The 19,899-nt window shown below is 34.2% G+C and overlaps 1 protein-coding gene across 2 annotated transcripts in view; it reads left to right on the plus strand.

Moving 5' to 3' along the window:
* Nucleotides 1-19,899, plus strand: part of CEP120 (centrosomal protein 120) — a 37,943-nt gene that overhangs the window by 6,438 nt on the left and 11,606 nt on the right. For both annotated transcript variants that reach the window (XM_054287913.1, XM_054287923.1), the window contains exons 6-19: nt 191-388; nt 2,413-2,640; nt 2,896-3,103; nt 4,148-4,249; nt 5,501-5,687; nt 7,549-7,698; nt 8,501-8,683; nt 10,983-11,079; nt 11,170-11,322; nt 11,952-12,041; nt 12,419-12,511; nt 14,122-14,283; nt 17,937-18,059; nt 19,492-19,590. In XM_054287913.1, the coding sequence (XP_054143888.1) occupies nt 191-388; nt 2,413-2,640; nt 2,896-3,103; nt 4,148-4,249; nt 5,501-5,687; nt 7,549-7,698; nt 8,501-8,683; nt 10,983-11,079; nt 11,170-11,322; nt 11,952-12,041; nt 12,419-12,511; nt 14,122-14,283; nt 17,937-18,059; nt 19,492-19,590 (2,073 nt within the window). The remainder of the gene's footprint in view (nt 1-190; nt 389-2,412; nt 2,641-2,895; nt 3,104-4,147; nt 4,250-5,500; nt 5,688-7,548; nt 7,699-8,500; nt 8,684-10,982; nt 11,080-11,169; nt 11,323-11,951; nt 12,042-12,418; nt 12,512-14,121; nt 14,284-17,936; nt 18,060-19,491; nt 19,591-19,899) is intronic.

Here is a 19,899-nt window from a genome sequence, read left to right on the forward strand (position 1 = left end):
AAGTCTTGCTCTTTTTTACTTTAAGTAAAACATTTTTGAGTATTAATATAATAAGTTATATGTGGAGTGCAAGCTATGATTTAGGTCAGCTGGTCAGTCTTTAAGTTCTAATTTCCAAACTAGTGCTTCAGAATTACTGTAACTCTGCATCAAGGAAAGAGATACATAATTCTCTTCTGATCTCTTTCAGTTAGTTCCTAGTACTATGAAGCTCCCTGATCGACAACCTGAGTTTTTTTTCTACTATTCATTACTGGGAAATGATGTCACAAATGAACCTTTCACTGATTTAATTAATCCAAACTTTGAGCCAGAAAGAGCTTCAGTTCGAATACGGAGTACAGTAGATGTGCTTCAACTTTATCTTTGTGCACAGTCAAAATTGCAGGTAAGCTGTTTAATTTCAAATGTGAATGAAAATAAATAATTAAAATTAAAGAAGTAGAGTGTGTCTCAGGTTGTATCTGTGAAGCATTTCTGTTTCCAAAACTAAGATGGTATTATAGTATTTTGGCTCAAATATAAGTTGATCATCTTGCTGATGTGAGGGAAACCATAGCACCAAGTTTCCTAGCTAGATGGAGTGCTGTCTTTTTAATTAGTTGCTGTTACTGCAAGGTGATTTGCATGCCATGATAAAAGCTGTTGCTGAAAGATGATCTTCCCAAAGAGCTAATGTGGCTCTCTGAAGAGCTCTGAGCTTTGGAGTGTGTGCTGCAATCAGACCATCTGCAACCCAGAGTCCTGCTTTGTGCTACCTATGGTAATCCCGTACCAGCTGCTCGGGTCACTCTTGCCTCAGTTCTAAAATCACTGTCCTCAGCACACCTTGTGTGAATTATAAGGAAGGTCTGTCTTTTTTACCTGCTCTGTAGACAAATGCTGTTTCTAAATATACTGCTGACATTTTTGGGCTGTTATGGGATATTGCTTATCTTTTTTAGCCTTGCCTTTAAATGGAGGACAGTGGTGAGTTGGCAGAGTTAGGTTAACAGCTGGACTCAGTAGACTTAAGGGTCTTTTCTAAACTAAGAGAATCTCTGATTCTAAACATCAGGTAGTACTTAGAGTATTTATGGCAATCTGTGCGTGTCTCAAACTAATTACAAGATTACAAAACAAGAGTCTGCTTTGTTGAGTGAGGGTGGTATAGGGTTTCTGATAATGTAGCTGGTAAATAAGACAGAATTAGTTATACAAAGTATTTGTGGATCTGGACTCTTTAAAGTTATTTTCTTTAAGTTTATACAGACCATTCTAGGGTTTTTATGCAGAGTGGTTAAGAATGCTTTAGTTCAAATCTTGTAGTGTTTCAATTTTTTTTTTTTTGCCACAAGTTTAAGTATTTTTGGAGCAATGTCCACTGGTGTGTTTGGAATTTATTCTTAGTCTAAAACAGTCTTTAAACATATATGATACATAAATGGGGAATTATGCATGTTTGCATCATATGTAAAGAACAATTTTTTGAACAAAAGTTCTTTTGTGGTCAGATCCACATATTGATTTGGAGTTTTCTTCCTTTGAGTTCTCACTCAGCATCTTAAGTCTTAGGATACAGGATCAGAGCACCATGTTCTGATTCTTAATTTTAACATATATTTCCAAAAATGGAGACTTTGGTTGTAAAAGGTGCTAGTTGCCAGACTAGAATGTGTGTATGTATGTATTGTATGACCATATTTATATGTATGTATGTATATATGTGCACCTAGATATGTATACTGGCAACTCCCACCTTTCAACACAACAGTTCTCCTTAAGTGCAATAAATATTAAGGATGAGAATACAGTCTTCTGATCTGCTAAATCAAAACTGAAGTGACTCTTATTTGGGAAAAAGCAAGTTAGTATTTGAGTTTCAAAGAGTAACTTTGAGGAAAATAGAATACCTTTTGTGTTGTTTTTTTTTTTAAGATCAATCTTTCACTTGTAGGTGTAAATATTAAACTCTGTAAGAAACATACAGTTGAATCAAATTTTCAAATTATTATATTTACCAGGAATTAAAACCACAGTTAATTCAAAAAATTCTTCCCAGTTAAGTGGTATCTAAATATATGCCCAAAGCCTTCAAGTAATCTTTTTCATTACTTTGCAGTCATGCATTTTATATGCCTATGCATGAATGGCAGTGTTTAAAAGCCACTGAGTACTGAATTTATCCCACAGAAGGAATGATATGACAGGTCCTCAGAAGAGCAGTGCAGTGATTTGCTGCTGCCCTATCAGTGAACAAATCCTACTTGCTCAAAACTGACATTTCATAGCTGTTCTTATTCTCAGCATGCAGGGACTGGGTTAGGGATGATAACTTGTTTTATTTATGCTACCTTTAGTGGAGGGTGCACAGATGGTTCCAGTGCAAATTACACATACCAGTTACTTTCTAATGCTTTTGTGTGTGTGCAGATCCATCTTTGCTGTGGGGACCACTCTCTTGGAAGTACTGAAGTTCCCCTGTCAGGACTGCTGAAGAGAGGAAATGTGGAGATTGACCAACACCCTGTGGCAATAGAGGGACCATTTGTTCTTGTTCCACCAAATAGAGCTAAACAGAAACTGCCACAACTGCCTCTAGATCTGGCTCCTACTGTTGGGATATCTGTAGTTCTGCAAAGGGAGAACTTGACTACCCAGGTATGTCTTACCTGTTCATTGTTGGTTTAGACACAGTTTAATGTTAAAAAATTATTAGTGTTTCTTAATCATATTTGACTGGGTTTTGTGTTAAACAAAAAAAAAATAAAACCTGAAAGAATAAATTGCTTTATATGAATGACTCTTTCATTGGCATTTTTCTGTGTCAGAAAAATAATCTCATACTATGAAGTGTCATGGACAGAATTTTTCCATGAAAGCTATGGTCAATAAGAAAACTATTATTTATTTCAGCCTTTGATTCCCTTAAATGCTGCAACTGAACCCAAACAGCCACAGGAGAAAGTTCTTTCACCTGTTAGTGGAAAAACAGAGAGCCAGCAACAGAGATCCCAAAATGTCCCTTCTCAAACTGACCAGTGTTCTTCAAAAGAAGATGTAGCAACAGAGAGTGAAGTGGAAAGTCTTAAGTTTGAAAAAGGCACAAAACCAAGGAAAAGGGGTATGTAGTATATAATTTCTTTGCCCAGTTGCTAAGTGTGGTCTTGGATCATGTATTACTCCTTTCTAGTATATTTGTGAAGTAGTACTAACTTCTGGTAATAAGTTCCAGGCAAGTCAGAATCATTTGCATAAACAAATAACAGAAGGGGGATAAATGTTGTGATTTGAACATGATTATTGTTAAGTACACTTGCAAGAGCCAGATTAGAGATTTGGGGGTGCGTAGATTACAAGTGGGGTGGATGGTCATAAGCTTGAAAAATCATAACAAAAGTTTTTGGAGTTTCCTGGAGTTGTGAATGAGAAGGTTTAGTGCGATGCCTTTGAAGAAACTGACTTGCTCAATGAGATGAAATTGTCTAGTGTTAATTTATTCAATAGAAAAGCAGGGGTAATGTGGGATTTTTGAGTTTTCTAAGGAATTTACTATGTGGATTATAATTTGTGAAGACAAATGTTCATATAGTACAGATTCCTGGACAAAACCAAGCAACTGGGTTGTTTTGCTTGTTTTTACAAGATCCTTTTGTTCAGACTTGGTAGCCCAAGTCCTAGGAAGACTTGTTTCTGATTTGAGAACTCGGAAGTGGAAAAGTGGAAGAGGAACAGAGATAAGAAATACCATTAGAACCAAATAAATCTCAAAAAATGTTGTTTTGCTAAATGTTACTGAGCAGGAATCTTCTTAAGAGGTGGTTCATTAATAAAGTGGAATTATTGTTTTTCTAATTATATTTGTATTGCTGATCTTTTGAGCTTTGTCCTAAAGACAGTTCTGTAGAGGAAATTCTGTGTCCTAGAATGGGCTCTCAGGATTTGTCTGCTAATTCAGGCAAATTTTCTTTTAATCCTGACTGATCTTATCTAAGCAACGATTAAGTCCTTTATATGGAATGTAAAAAGAAAGTATTGTGAACCCAGCAGCTGGTTTGAATCTCTGGTTAGGAAATCCAGGATTGTGCTTTTTTATTAATAGTAATACTAATTTTATAATTCTGTTTTGCTAAGGTGTAAAACATGTCATTTCACATTTGTCTTTCAGGACTGGTGGCTGGCTGCCCTCAAGAGGTTAGCAAACAGTGTTTTGAAGAGCTTCCAACTTTGAAATCACAAAGCAGAGCAAAGTCACCTCTGCAAAATCCCTGTAAGGCAAAATTCATTAAATTTAGTACATTGAATGAAATTTGACTATACGACCAACTTAAATGGATTTTAACAGTAAGCTGTATGTACTTAAAAGCTGTATGACCTTTAAATTCCATTCTGCCAATTCTTTGCACCAAGCAATCTACTGACATTCTACCTGAATCACTTAAAATAGTTTCCTTCATACATTGTGTTAACTAACTGATGTTTAAGTATTACAGCATTTTAATTTTTTGTAATATTACTATTAATGCAAGCAAAACACTTAGGATAAAGGAGGAAAGAATAAAATCAATGCTAGTAATGAGATATTTCTTTAAAAATTACAAAAGTGAAAATGGTTTAAATAATTATGAAGGCAATATCAGAACAAGTAGCACTTCCAAAAGACCGTCACATTCTTATCTGATATTTTCATTCCCTCATTTTGTAGGGGCTTAGTAGCCTAAGTAGCCCTTAAAGTCTTAAACAAAATGTCTTGAGCATTTTTCAAGAATGCCTTTTGGAGACCTGTCTGTGGTTTGTAGTTTGATGTCTTACTCTCTGAAGGCAATATTGGGTCTCATTGTAAGGATGCAAGAAGCCTGGATACAATTGGGCAGGCACTCAATGTTGCTTCCGCTTTCTAAATTATAAAATGAGTGCCACAGTGCGTGGGTTCTGTGACCAGAAGCAGATGTGCTTTGCACATTTTTGTTTGCTTCAAAGTAAAATGTGGGGCCAAACTAAAAGCTTGGGGCCAAGGGTGATGCTGCCTTACATGAGCACAATTGACCTGTTAATCTGATTGTCTTTGTAATTCCCCTGAAGAAGTTACTTAATTTTAAAAAGCACTAAAATTCTAAAAGTATTTCTTCTCCTATGCATGCCCTCAAGCTGACTATGAAAAATTAGTATAAACTGAGGTCTTACACCATCTTTCTAAAGAATTTAATTTCTTTGATCTTATTGTAAACTTTTATAGGTGAGTTAAACCTTACATAGCTTCAAAGATTAAGGAAAAATATTACAATCCTGTAAGAAGATTTAAAGTATATTGGGTTTTTGGTGTTTTTTCCTTTGGAAGCAGTAACTTACAGGAGTGGTTATTTTTCCCAGTATTCATTTATTTTACAAGGAATAGAAGTCTCTTAGGGAAGCAACTGCTCTACTTGCATTTAAAATGTGACACTAATCTTTGATATATTTTGTTATTTTTGGGCAGAACAAGTTATAGAAAATGCTCATGAATTCTCTTTTGTGTTTTCAGCTGATAACACAGCTGGTGGTCCAGTAGTGATATCTCAGCCTAACCCTGTGGGTGTGTCCAGTTCTTCTGAGCCTGTGTCAGCACAGAAGATTGTCATTCCAGCAGCCTCTCACCATTTTTGCTTTTCAATAGACTTAAGAAGTATACGTGGTCTGGAAGTTGGTTTTCCAATAAATTGCATTTTAAGGTACAATTTTTATTGTTATTCTTGGAAAATACAAAGCCTTCATAAGCTGAGAGATTGCTGGTGACATAGTGCCTCTCTCCTTCTTCATGCCTTTTAAAATGTAGCTGATTTTCAGTAGCAAAATAATTTAGACTGTTCATCTGGCTTATCACTAAACTAAGCATTAAGGATTGTTGCCTTTTGCTGTAATTGGTTGTAAATCTTTCTGGCTACATTTCCAGCTTATCAGTGAAGTGATTTTTTTTTTCTTCATTTTGTTTTGTTTTTTTTGGTTTAGTTTTTTTGTTTGTTTGTTTTTGGTTTTTTTTTTTTTTTTTTTAGTTTTCCACATTCCACCAAGAACTCTTTACAGTGTTTTAGTGAGAGACAGATCACTGGTTTGTGTATGAATCCAAAGGAAATCCATTCTAGCTTTAATGAAGAATCAGTGTATCTGAGAGACTTGTAAATACAGGGATGATTTTGATGGTTTAAAAAAAGAAATTCTACTTTCATTGTAGCAATTATTGATGGTGTATTTGAAGTGAGTGATTAATAATAGTTTTTACAATTTGTCTTCTCATTTCCATCAGCATGCTTTTAATATTTGTGATGAAATATATCTTTAAATGGTGATTCAGTCAAATTTCTGAGTGTTTCTGACTGAGGAGTTGCCTCTCCATTTGCTCTGCCTCTTTTCTGGCAGAGCTTGATTCATACAGTTTTAACTAGTCACTGGGAAGTCTAGTTGCAGTGGGTTTAGGATCATGGGGTTTAAATTTTGTCTGAACTAAGTAGAAAAGGTGTGGATGAGATGTAGAGCTAGAATATTTTAAAATACGGCTACTATAGCGTGCATCATTAATGTCTTTCCATATTGGCTACATTAGTAAGTAGTATGCTGAAAGCAAGTTACAATGGATGGAATTTTGCCACATAAAATATTTTATGTAACATTTGAATAGTTAATTTGTTTCAGAACAGTAACAACACATAGGGTTTTTTTGTTTTATGCGCTTGAATTTTTATAGTCAGTGATGAACATGGAAGGAAGCTGAAGAGGAGAAACATCCAGATACATGAACATTAAGAAAAGTTGCAGGATAAAAAATTGCATATTCACTGTAGATTGGAAGCATTATTTTATTCCAGTCTAAACAAGCTCTTTAAATAGCTCTTCACGAAAGGTGGAGAGTGCATTTTTTATATATAGAAGCATCATTTGATTTTATTAGGAGCTTAGCTGACAGCTGGCATCATCAGTTTGAACAAAATGAAGTTTAAGAGGTTCATGACCTCCCCTTTGTTACAGTTTATGGTACACTGAAAGTTGCCAGTAGAGTAGTTTCAGGCCACATTTTAAGTCATATTGGTAAAATGATTTGACTTGCCTTTCAGTCAATTAAACTATGGAGATGAAAAAGCTAGTGAAATTTCTAATGATTCTGACACTGTGTGTATGTATGCCTAGTTATCAGTTATTGCATGTTAGTCTAGTCTGAACTTTAAGTACAGTTGCAGATGTTCTCAAGGAACAATCTACACGTGAGTATAAATTTTTCTTCTGTTTGTCTGCTCAGTTTATGTAATAATTGCAGAGTTCTAGTAAAATATGAATTCATCTGGTTGTGAACAAACAGGTTATAAAAACTTCTTTTGTCAAAGCAGCAGCCAATATAAAGAAGCTGGATTGTTCCTGAAGTAAATGACAACGTAAATACTTGACAGCTAAGTTCTGTTGTTGAATGTACTAGTATAAATTTCTCAAACTTTGATGCGAGTCATGCTTTACTAAATGATGTGTAAACTGGTTTTCCTGTTGCAGAGGTACAAAAAAGGTATCTATTTATAGAATTATTATTTTTGTTATTGTTTTTATTAGGTACTCGTACCCATTTTTTGGCAGTGCAGCACCTATTATGACAAACCCACCTGTAGAAGTTAGAAAGAACATGGAAGTCTTTCTTCCAAAGTCATATTGTGCATTTGACTTTGCAACTATGCCTCATCAGCTTCAAGATACATTCTTCAGGTAGTAATTTGCAATTTTTTTAATCTTAATTACGTTTGTTGTAAATGCAGTCACATTAAGATTATCAGTGCTAGAATTTAGTAAATAATTCAAGAACTAATGCAAATAAATACTTAATAGCTTACTCTTCCAGTTTCTCTATTATCATTTAAAGTCAGGAATTCTACAGTTCTTGATTTTCTCTCTTGCATACTTAGGTATTTTTGCTTACAGAAATAAATACAACTGCCATAAATTTTAAAAGTAAAGCTTGATAGCATTGTTTTTGACAAAGTACTTCTTGAAATATGAAAATCTTTTCTTTTTAATATGCAATGTCCATATGATATTTTTAAAAATACAGCAGGTACCTGGAAAAGAGTTTGCAGTGTTGGGGGCTCTAAAACAGTTTTCCTAGTAGCTCTACCAGATTTCAAGAAATGATTAAGATGTAAAAAAAATCATTATTTTTAAAGTAGCGCTGGGGGTGCTGTATTTTGAGTGACGATGGCTAAAATTATTTTGTAAGTATTTATAAATTAAGATGATCAAGCTGTGTTAGCACTATTCTTTATGTCTCTCACTGTAACATTGTTAGTCCCCAGTTGAAGAAAGGAATGATAATCTGAACCAAGTGATTGAGAAGATACAAAGTCAGTCAGTCTCATTCCTCTAAGTGAAAGGCAGTGAAACTCACTCATATTTTGACTTTTGTAACCATCACTGATTTAAGAAGTTACTTCTAGAACGTGAGATTCTTCTGAATAAGAATGCCTCCTGTTTGATTTTGGTGCCTGACACAAAGATCACTTCTTTGTTTCAGATTGCCTCTGCTGGTTGAATTGTGGCACAAGGATAAAACAGCCAAAGACTTACTTCTAGGAATGGCAAGGCTTCAGCTCTCTAATGTTTTGGCTTCAGAAAAGACCCGCTTCTTGGGTGGGAATGGTGAACAATGCTGGCGTCAGACTTGCAATGAAACCGTCAGTTTCACAGCAGCACAAGGGTAAAACTATTTTAAAAAATACTTAGCTCTGTAGCAAGTTTTCTAGAGTAGTTTGTTTAGTGTTTCTCTGAAAAACAGCTTTTCCTGCATAGCTTTTTGAATAGGTAAACAGGCTGCAGAGTGCTGCAGTATGCAGAGGGGGGAATAGGCATCCAAGAGATGAAAAGCTAAATTGCCTCTTCATATTGAGCAGTGTATACACTACTACCAAAGTCATTGTAATAAACTTTTATGTAATCATGATCCTGGGTAAGTTAAACTTCACAGACAGATTAAGAAAGAAACAATTGGAAAAAAGGTTCTGAGGCACTTCCAAAAGGAAGTCACTTAATTGTATAAAAGTTGATATTCCATAATATATTTAACATTATTTGTCCATAGTATGCTTTTAGATGCAACTAACTGACTTTGGTGAAAGTTAGGACAGATGCACCCAGAGAATGGAGACGTTTCCTGTTTTTTCAGGATAGTAGCAGGGGTTTCAGCTTGTGTACATCAGAAGGAGCAGTATTAGCTCATACTCTGTCTGAAGACAAATGTTCATTTACATGGAGCAGTGCTGGGGCTTTATATTTATAGGTATATTTATATTTGTGTGTGTGTGTATTTTTCTGTTTTTCTTTTTGATTGGTAATTACTTCTGTCCTGTGTCCTTGTTGAAGATGATTAGTGTTTACAATCAGTGTCTAGACCCTCTTTTTTTCTTTGTAATAATGGAATTTGATTATGCCCTTAAAAATAAACATAATTGCTATTAAGACTGAGGTCAATTTTAAACAGCTAATGCAACAGATTTTAGAAAATGCATTTTATATTTAACTCACAGGAAATTTCATGTTAGTGACTGGGTGTCTCCTCTCCTCCCAACTTAATAAGAACTTAACTTAATAAAAAATTAACCTCTGGCTTTGCTTAAACTTCTGTGGGAAAGCTGGCATGGCCTCATTCTGTGAATAGTTACTTTAAGGTCTCACCGTACATTAAGCTTTATACTTTTTCCGTTAGTTAAATGAAACCTGGTTTTGCACAAAGCATAACCACTAGATGGCATTCTCAAAATGTAATAAGGTCTGTGTTTTTCTGTGCTAACCCCTTCTTATCCTTGCTCTTGTTGGCGTAACCTTCTTTTTACACTGGTACGTTCAACAAATCATTTACTTGGATCTCTGAGGTCAACTAATGCAAATCTAGTTTTCTTGTTTAGTCAGTAGCCAATGGAAAGTTGTAAGAATTTAATGCAGCCATTTATTTTAAGTGAAGTACAAGCATTTATTGGATTTTTTCCTTTGCAAATAGAAGTATAGTGTAAAAGCCTGCACCCTTGTAAAAAGCATTTTAGTGTCATCTAATCTATATTTGCTGAAAGTGAATTTCTGTGAAAACTACAGCTGTGGTTAATTCTTTCAGCATCTTGTTGCTTGGTATGTTCTGCAGCTTCCAGGTGACGAGTGATTGTGTAATTTGCCTTTGAGTGATTATCACTGAAATGAGAGGTTTTGTTTTGACCAAGGTCTACAATTCAGTGTACTTTCCTGTGAAACTTTTGATCATTTCCAGTTACATGATTTTCTGTTCCTTCTCTTAATACCTTTCTGTGAAAAGGACTGGCTTTGTTTACTGCAGTTTGACTGTGATTAGAGATGAGGCAGTTGGAAACAAACTGTTCTTAAGCAGAAACCACAACTACTTTCACATTAATTTTTTTAAATATCTGTTATGTAGGTATTGTTTCTGTGCAAGGGCAGGTAGATATTTTAACCTCTTTGTGATTTGAAATTGCCAGTTCCCTATACTGAAGCTTCTAGAAATGTGTTTATAGAAATCCAAGGATGTTTTGCCACAAATTATATGCTAAGTTACTTATATTGTGGATGACTAGAAGGTTACTGTTAAAGTCTAAACAAGGAAAACTAAGGAAATTTAATGAGTATCTTAAGTTGAAGTCAGCAGCAGTGCCTGTATATGAACAGTTACATCATTAGAAAGATTTAGGACTGTAGGTACAATTTTGGATTATTCCCTCATTGCAGGGATGTATTGATCATAGTAATTTGTTAGTTAAATAGGTTTCTAATGCCAAGTTTAAGTCAGAAGGCTTGACATTAATTCATAAACTAGGCCCTAACTTAACAATATATATAGGAGAGCATGTTTGAGCTCTCATATGGGCAAGTGTTTAGAGATTCTGAGCTTGCACAGAACAACTTCAGCTTTGGTGTTTTGGGTGTTGGGTGTTACAGTTCTTTTTCTGTATCTTTAGGCACTTTTAATTAAAATAACATTCTAATGCTATTTATAGGTCAGGCACCAGAATAGCAGAGCTTTCGTACACCGTCACCTTGGAAGACTACGGACTTGTCAAAGTGCAAGAAGTTATGGTGTCAGATTCTTCTCAAGTAAATTTTATATAAAATCTTTTCTTTTTCCTTTGAACATGTCTTTGACAACTTAAAGTTCCAATGAAAAATCCACTCTTATTATATCAGGATGTAGGTGCTGGTCAGCAACAGCATGTCCCTCACACTCAGCTTTGCCGTGCCCCAGAAGACCATCCAGAACCTCGAGAAACTCTGGAATACAAAGCAGCACTGGAGTTAGAAATGTGGAAAGAAATGCAAGAGGACATTTTTGAAAATCAGGTTTTTGCTCTCTTTTTTATTACCTAAATTATGTGATTGCCAGGGAAGTTTTAATAGAATTGATACAGATAACAACCTTAATTATATTTTATTTTAGTATTTCAAGTAAGAACTAAATTTTACTTATACAGAATATTAAAAATTCAGATGTAAACTACTCCATTCACAAATTTCATGCTCTTACTTAATGGAGAAGGTTAATTCTTAAGAAAGTGAAGAAAGTCCTGGGTTTGAACTGCAGAATACCATCTTCACAGTTTTCCATTACTCTTAATAAAGTACAATAGATTCAAGATTCAAACTATTGATGTTAAATATTAATTCTATATTCTGTTAGTTGCATCTCAAAAACCATTGCTGTCTACTCTTGAAGTTGTTCTATGTGTTTTTGTTTACTTCTTTTGAAAAGGTAGTGAAAATCTAGTCATTCTTTGGATATTTTTCTCAAACATGCGTTTACTTTGCATTTTGTACTTCAGTTTAAGATGTCTTTCACTATCAGAATCATATCTTGAGCTATACAAGTCAGCATACTAAACACTTTTGCTTCAAGACTTAGGTCTGCTAGTACTCTAAAGGTGCACTTTCAGCAATTTTGATCTGGTTTGATTTTTTTTTTCCTCTGAAAGCTTAAAAAGAAGGAAATGGTTCATATGCAAGCACTTGCAGAGGAATGGAAGAAAAGAGACAGGGAGAGAGAAGCGTTAGTGAAGAAAAAGGTAAGGAAATTCCTCGTTATATTTGCAGAAGGTCTAAATTGTTATAAATCTAACAAGGTATTTGGTAACATGTATCAAAGGTCTGTAATTAACCTTTGCAGCTACTGATATGCATGCAGCTAGTCTACAACAGTGCAAAAGAATTCAAAGTAGCCTTTAATCATAGAATATTTGTTAGAAATTTCCTTAGATTAGTTTTGCTGTATATGGGAGCTGTTTGATTGCATTTTACTTGCCTGGTCAAAAAGCCCTTCTATGGCCTATGAGTTAGAAGTAAGTACCCCATTGCAAGTTTTTAAGAGCTAGATACTTGTTTTATATGGAAATTTCTAAATAAAAGCTATCAATATTTTATACCTTTTCCCTCCTTTGTTTAGGTAGCAGAATATAATGTTTTGGAAGGACAGCTTCAGAAAACCCTGAGAGATCTGGATAAGCGAGAGAGACAGCTTTTTAACGCTGAATCAGAGGTAAAAACTGGTTGTATTAAACAATGTAATTGCATTAGCTACTTCTATGAGGTTTGAGTTTTCACATAGTGACAACTGTGCTTTGTGTGTAAGATACTAACTAGACACGTTCATAGTGATGTGTAGAGGAACACTAGCAATTAAGCCAAGTTTTGTTACAGCTACACTTTTTTACTGAAATAGAAATTCAGTGAACTTTTAAATGGGTTGCTAGGATTACAGAACTGTAAACTTTCTATTCTTGACAGAATTAATGTCAGTGCAGACATTTGTGTAACATTAGCATATCTCTGTTTTAAGTTTAGCACTGTCAGGTGACTGTTGTACACATACACAAGAGTGCCTCACTTCAAAAAGTAATTGCTAGATTGTTTGTTGAAATAGGAGAAGGTGACAAGAAGATCTGGGAGAAACTTCAGGTTTTGTTTTCCAACGTTTTCAGAGTTCCTACTTCTGTTTATTTTTTTCCAATAGTGACAGGGTGAAAGAGGATGCAGGAGAAACCAGTAACTACCACTGTACTAACACGCCCAATCTGGCAAAGCGTGTGTCACTTCAGGGTTGCTAGTCATATGGAAAGAGAAAATAAACTGCCTATTCTTGTATTTCAGGACAAACTCAAAATTACGTAGGTGAAATACTGTGGTGTTTTAGCTGTGCAAACAGCTAAACTTTCTTTCCTCTTTGCAACTCAGATTAATTTTTCTAGCCTACTCATGCCTTCTGTGCTTGTAACAAAATTGATAATTCCCAATACAAAAATTCACTGGCTGAGCCAGTGTTCTGTTCAGTACCCAGGCTGTCTGTACCTCAAGATGCAGTTTGTGCTGTAAATAATGTTTTGACGTCAGCATCTGTGCAACAAAATCTGGTGCTCACGTTTGGCCAAGTGCATTTCAGTCTTAGTAGAAGTAGTTATTTTGAATCTTATGTAGATTTTTCTAAAAACTTTCTCAAAGTTTAGTAAGATTCTGACCTGAGAGCTAGAGATGATAAAAATCAGTGGATTCAAAAAACATCTGGTCAAAATAATGTAGTGTTCAGTTAGCAAATTACAGTTTGAGAAACGGGACATTGGAGAAGTTTCTATTCAGCTAGCAGTCATCTGGGACAGTAGCATCTTTCTAGAAAGTTCAAATGTGTCAAGGATTGTTCTTCTGTTTATCTTAATGAGAAATTATCTCAATATGCTCAGTTTGAACAGTGCAGTCTCACTGACCTAAAGACTTTTTGGCTGTAGCTGTGACTTTCACACTCTCTGCAGTGAATTGGAATATTTAGCTTTTCACATTGTAGTAGGAAGGTGGAAGTGAAACCTGCCTTGGGCAATCGTGTAGAATCATTTAGATTGTACAGAGGAGCTCCTGAGAGCTTTGTTTTTACAGTAGTAAAGCAAGAGTATATTTGTAGCCCAAATACAATAATTGGCAGATTGGTAGTTAAACTGAAATTCAATAAGAACATATATAATGAACAGTTGAACAATTTTATTGTTGAATTTCAAAAATTAATAACAATTTTTCTGTCATGAATAGCAGTAACAGTTGTAAGACTTTTCAAGTGAAGCTCTCACTCCTATGGATTAATGTAAATATGTGTCTCTTTTTAAGCTTCAAAGAGTAAAGAAGGAGCTGCAAGCAGAGCATGAACGAAATCTGCAGGTGCTTCAGGATTCTGTGCGTCGAGCCAGGGAGGAATGTGCGCACCAGCTAGAGCTAGAAAGGTCAAAAATCAAACAACTGGAAGAAGACAAGCTTCGCTTACATCAGCAGGTATGTACACAATAAAAGTAAGCATTTTTCTAAGAATACCAAGTTCAGTAATGGTTTGGAGGCAATTGTATTCGGGCAAATATGTTTGTTTGTAACAAACAATGTTTGTTTGTAACAAACATTTTATTTAAATTTGGGATTTCTGTGCTGAGATCCATCTGTGTCAGTCTTGCTCAGTTGTATGGCCGGTTTGCAGTGTGGTGCTTGTGATTATTTTTTCAACGTTGAAAATCAAGTTTCATTTAAAAGCTTACATTACATTAGTAGCTAAAGAAATCGGTTATTGTCTTTGGCATTATGTCTTTGTCTGTTTTAAAAATAAATAGGTAAAAATGAAAGGTGTTAAACAGCAGTATCTTTTGTTCAAGTCCAATAGGTTATTGTAGTTCTGAGAAAAAGAATGACATTACATGAAGAGCCTGAACAGCAGTGTACATTTCAGTAACTTAAATAATTATTGGTGATAACATCTAAGTAGTTTGACCATGCAGTTAATTTTATTCTTCTATTGCAAAAGAGTATTTCTGTTATCCTTATTGGGACGGAAGGGGGAACTCTCTTGTTATTGCAGTCTTCTATTCTGAGAGTAGTGCTTTCTAAACAGAAAATTTAGACCATGTTCTGTTGTCCTGTAAGCTAACTTTGGCACTAACAAGGATAGTCTAGACATTTTTTCTGACTGTTAAAGTAAACTGTAAAAGTTAGTACTTATTTTTTTTTAGCTGTTATAGCATTAGACACATAATTTGTTATTAAGTAGATTAAATCTTACAAATGCCTAAGTGTTCTGAAAAGTATTTTGTTTATGTAGATTAATTACTTGCTTTGTTTTTTGTGTCTAATATGTGATAGTGATAATCCAATATTAGCTTTCACTGTTCAAAAAACTGTATCAGCCAAAGCCATATTTTTGTACATAGGAAGAGTTCTAATAGATTTTTGTGAGTTTTTTAGTTCTGTAATAAATACTGTTCTTAACATACTTCTTTATTCATTAGCATATGTCAACCACAGTACAGTGAACTTTTTTAAAACGTAGCTAATACAAAAATGTTGCTAACCTTGAAGATAGTTATTTTGACTATTCTACTTCAGAGCACTCACTGAATCGAGATGAAGAAACTGCAGAATGCAGTCCTATTCAAAGTGATAAGCGGATCACTTTTGCATTTTATGTTGTTGGCAGCTGCCAGTAGCTCTTGTTCAAGTGGCCAAATGCCACCAGCTAGTATTCCTAATTACTCATTCTTTCAGCTCCCACTGACCATGTTTAGCTTCAACAGGCCTTTTCTAAATAAAATAGAATCTAAATAAAGTAAAATCGCAATCATTTTTTTTTTCCTATTCAGAACAGACATACAGTTGTCTGACCGAAGATCACTTAGCTCAGTATTGTGGTGCACAAAGGCTGGATTTAGAGGATAAGAAAAAAGGAAGTGAGACTCTGAAAAAAACGCAGTTTTGGTATATCCAGCAATACCATTAAGGGTTATATGTACTCTTTGCCAGAATCAGTTTCAAACTCAGTAGCCGTCAATGAAAGTTTTCTTCATGATCTCATATGATTCCTTTAAAAAAGTATTTAGTATTGCGACATACTATGGCAGTTGAGTTCTGAAATTTAATTATGTCTTTTGTATTTAAAAACTTCTTTTTGTTAACTTTAAGCACATTTTTTACTAATTATGAAGGCGCCTTTAGTGCCTGTGCGACATACTGTTCCTGATTACATAGGTGGCTGTTGTACTGTTTCTTCTCCAAACACAAGTCCCACTATGTTTTCTCTTGTTTAGTACTAAGGCCCATTTTTTCCAGAGCATCCTGGCTGTCTTCCTCTTTGCTGTTCCTGCTATGCTTCAATATGTGATGGTTGTTGCCACATATTGAGCATTAGACAGGCTGTTTTCTTTTGTGTTGTTGGGAGTGAGATTTTGTTTGCTTACTTTGGAGTTTCACTCTAGGGCCCTGCTCTTTGTAATTTGCACAAGCAGAAAGTTTCTGTTGCTACCAGATGAGTCTCTTCTTTTAAGATGTTTTTGGATGTGGAATTTTTTGTCTGTGTGACTTTTTTGGGTTTTTTACTACATGTTAAATGTTCTGTTATAAATGGTCTTATTCCATACCTTTTAAAGGGATTTGTCAATACACAATTTCCACACTTAGACACTTAGAGATCTCTAGAACTCAACCTGTTTTGAGGTAAGCCCCACTATGTACAAGAGGAGATCCTTGAAGCATCCACCTTGAGGAACATCTTTCTGAATAAGGAAGTTGTGCTTTATTTGTGGGATTTTTATAGTTTCTTCATGTCCATAGTTCTGAGTTCTCATAAGATATTCAGTTTTTGAAAGTGTTTCCAGAACAACACAAGAAATTAAATATTGTTTTAGAAGTTCCAGGGAGAGCTGATATTTCTAATAGCTAAAGAAATTGGTTATTGTCTTTGGCATTATGTCTCTGTCTGTTTTAAAAATAAATAGGTAAAAATGAAAGGTGTTAAACAGCAGTATCTTTTGTTCAAGTTCAATAGGTTATTGTAGTTCTGTGTGAAAAAGAATGACAGCAAACTCTGTTTTTGTATCACTCCCTAGGAAATATCTTTGCTTTCTTACATCTATTCTGTAACAATTATAAATGCAAAAAGCAGAAATCTGGGAGAAAACTAAAGCTGACCCAATTAGAAGATCCAAAGAATTAAACTATTATTGTACTAGTAGAAATTGTTAGCTTTGAAACAGAAATGAGTTCTCTAAAGCATTTTCACCCAGTATTTAAACTGTGGGATAGAATTCGTGTAAATACTTGCATTATCTAGTTGGACATAAATACAAGATCAGCACATGGGATCATTTTCTAGTGTGGAATACTTCAGTTCCATCAGGTGTATTAAGGTATTTATAGTTGAGTAATATTTAACAGAAGAAGAAAATCTCACAAAAAGTTCTTAGTATTTTTAATATATTATAAAAAATGCTGTTAAACATTTGACTTCATTACTTTCTCTGTAGCAAGTAATTGTGTATTGGCATCATTTTTCAAATTACCCATTGTATGTAAAAAGCAAAGCACTCTCTTTATAAAAATCTTCTTGAAGCTGTGGAAATACACTGTGAGGGCAGAGGTACTCAGCATTAAGTCATTAGTCACTGAAGCCTTTCTACTTTAGGCTTTCTTCTAAATCATTTGGCTGTACAAATTATTAGTCATTTCCTTTCACAGACATTCCTAAAAAAGTTATGCTGTGAAATTGAGTAAGTAATAAAACTTCATATAGTAGATAACACTGGCTTTCTTCAAAAGATGTGTAAATCTTAGTATTATGCTTTCTGTATTTCTTCTGCAAGTTGTTTTAGAAATGTGAACAAAAATGTGCATAAATCTTGATATTATGTTTATGAGGACAGACTTGTTTTTTTCTTTCCAGTACTGAGCAAAGATCCTTCTTAAAACTCTTCCTATTAAAACATTGCTGTGTGCCATCATCAAGAAATCATTAATTATGACTGTGTAACTTTCAGTGTCTGTTTTATATCAGATAATTGACAGTAAAATGTTGGTCCCAAGGACTAAGAGGTAACTTAAATTCTGTCATCTAATTATTTGTCTGTGAATGGGCTTTTCTGCTAACTTGCATTTTGGTTTCTTTAATGTAGCTTTTTGAAGCAGAAAATAAGCATAAGACTTTAGAGAAGGAGTTCCAGCAATACAAAGAACAGCAAAGTAGCAAGCCAGAAATCCAGCTACAATCAGAAATAAATCTTCTCACTTTAGAAAAGGTATGTTGGATTTTTCTAGTACTTAAAAATTGTCACAATGGTGTGTTCACTGATAAAAGGAATGTAGAATACTACTGTGTCAGGAAGTGTTAATTTGTCCGTTTTGGTTTACTTTTTCCAATAATTTCTTCAGGGTTTAAATATTCAGACACAAATAACATCAACAGTTGCCTTACTTCTGTAGGGGAAGCAGTAATGTTAGCCTCCAACACAGGAAAAAACCATAACCTATATATTTGAATAATGATTTATGATGCGGTCTCTGAACATTCTGTTTAAAAAACTGAAGAAAGATGATTTTCTTGACGATTAATTTAAACTGGTTTTCCATTATTTGCATTTTCATAATTAAGTATTTCTGCAAAGAGGTTTTGTCACTTATCAATAAAATGGAATCGCTGTCATAATTGATTTGCTAAAAAGCCATATATTCCCACAGTAGAGAATGTAATTAAAGCCACAGATATGGTCATTTAATGCTCAGAGTTATTGTGAGATTTGAGTAAAATTGTTGGTGAAATAAGCTGAAAAAATAAAAACGGCCAGGCTTCTTGGCACAAAATATACTCACTAATGTGGCCTGTCTGTATTCAGTCTGTATGTTGCTCTGTGCTTTAATAACTTCTAATAATGCAAGCAACTCATGGAAAATATTTTTGTGCTTCTAAAGTCTTTTTAAGCTCTTACATTAAATATTTTTAGATTTCCTATTTTTGTTAGATGAACTAAACAAACCAGTTCTTTAAGATCTTCACAAGTTTTAATGAAAATAATTTTTGTCAGATTCAAAAAGAATACTTCCTCAGAGATATGAAAAATACTTAATTTTTAATTGTGTTTATAAGTATTTTCATTTGTCTTTTAATACAAAATTTTTTGCACAGATAATGAAATTAATTTTTTAGCAGTAAAATCTTTTAAAGATGTATTTAGTTAGTAATATCATAGGTTCACACTAGATGCAGAGATTGTAAAGAATGGCTGGAGCAGATGGGTATTTCAGAGAAAATAATGTAGGCCATATCTTCCATCAGCAAACTAAAAAAAAAAAATCTGTGTACCTTTTTAAGTGGGATTTATCCATCAGCATTTTCATTAAATTAGTGTTTATAATCTTTCTTTGAATAAAAAAAGGATGAGGGGATGGCTGATCTGAGAATCTTAAATTTAAGGTTACATCTGTAGATTTAGTGCTAAAAACTAATCTTTTTCTTTGTATAGATGGCCGTCCAATAAAAATAAGGTTATATTTTAAACAAGAAAATGTTCTTGTGCCATAATATTTATGTTATAGTGTGTAACAGCTTTAGATGATGTTGTATATTATGCTACATAAACACTTTTCTTAAACCAGACCCTTTGTATATATACATCTTTCAGTGATTGTTACTGCTGTTATTGCTTCAGCTGATATGATTTTAATTGCTTTTAGGTTGAACTTGAAAGAAAGTTAGAGTCAGCTACCAAATCAAAGCTTCATTACAAACAACAATGGACGAGGGCTTTGAAAGAACTTGCAAGGTTAAAACAGGTATGCAGGTTTTCATTGGTCATATGAGACAACTGAGTTATTGTCATGTTGGAAGCTGCTGGGATTACTGTTTAACTACTGTTTTCATGTGATTAGTGTTTGTTTTTGCAAAGTAAAGCTCTCAGCTGTGCTTTTAACAAAAATGAGAACAGCAAAACTAGCTTGCTTTGAACTCAGGAAAGACCAAGGCTCAGACCTGCAAAGAAGGCTGAACTATTTAAAAGCAGACACGATTAGAAAAATAAAAGGTTTAGTTTAATTCCAAATAATTCTGCATCAGCTCTTCCAGGAAAATATTTTGCTGCAATC

This window comes from Melozone crissalis, unplaced genomic scaffold (genome assembly GCF_028551555.1).
Source record: "Melozone crissalis strain CALT ecotype California unplaced genomic scaffold, PUWL_Pcris_2 ptg000005l_1, whole genome shotgun sequence".
NCBI classification, from domain to species: Eukaryota; Metazoa; Chordata; class Aves; order Passeriformes; family Passerellidae; genus Melozone; species Melozone crissalis.